Below are 270 nucleotides of genomic sequence, written 5' to 3'. Positions count from 1 at the left end.
GATATGTGCTGATATATGCAAACTTAATGCTTTTTTTGTTTGAAATTGTAAAAATTCTGATGCTTGGCCTCTGAATGTGCCCCAAACAGGAACATGTGATACAAGAATGGGACGACACAACACCGTTATTACACAACGAGTTAATACACCAGTACAGAGACATCATCACTGCTCCATTTGCCTCCAGTGACCCAGCTAATCAAGAAGAGGTAAGACTCTGGTTTTGTATTTACTTTGGTGTGTGAAGCATTTGATGTGGCTTCAGCAGTT

At 40.0% G+C, this 270-nt stretch overlaps 1 protein-coding gene across 1 annotated transcript in view; it reads left to right on the top strand.

Annotated features, from left to right (window-relative positions):
* LOC119594707 (vam6/Vps39-like protein) overlaps window positions 1–270 on the top strand; it is a gene marked incomplete in the record, with an annotated part of 13,484 nt that overhangs the window by 9,182 nt on the left and 4,032 nt on the right. Inside the window, 1 exon segment of the mRNA XM_037943765.1 lies at window positions 90–209. Within this exon segment, the coding sequence (XP_037799693.1) occupies window positions 90–209 (120 nt within the window).

This window comes from Penaeus monodon, chromosome 34 (assembly GCF_015228065.2).
Source record: "Penaeus monodon isolate SGIC_2016 chromosome 34, NSTDA_Pmon_1, whole genome shotgun sequence".
Taxonomy (NCBI): Eukaryota; Metazoa; Arthropoda; class Malacostraca; order Decapoda; family Penaeidae; genus Penaeus; species Penaeus monodon.
The sequence above is the reverse complement of the archived record's forward strand: the minus strand, read 5'-3'. Positions and strand labels throughout refer to the sequence as shown.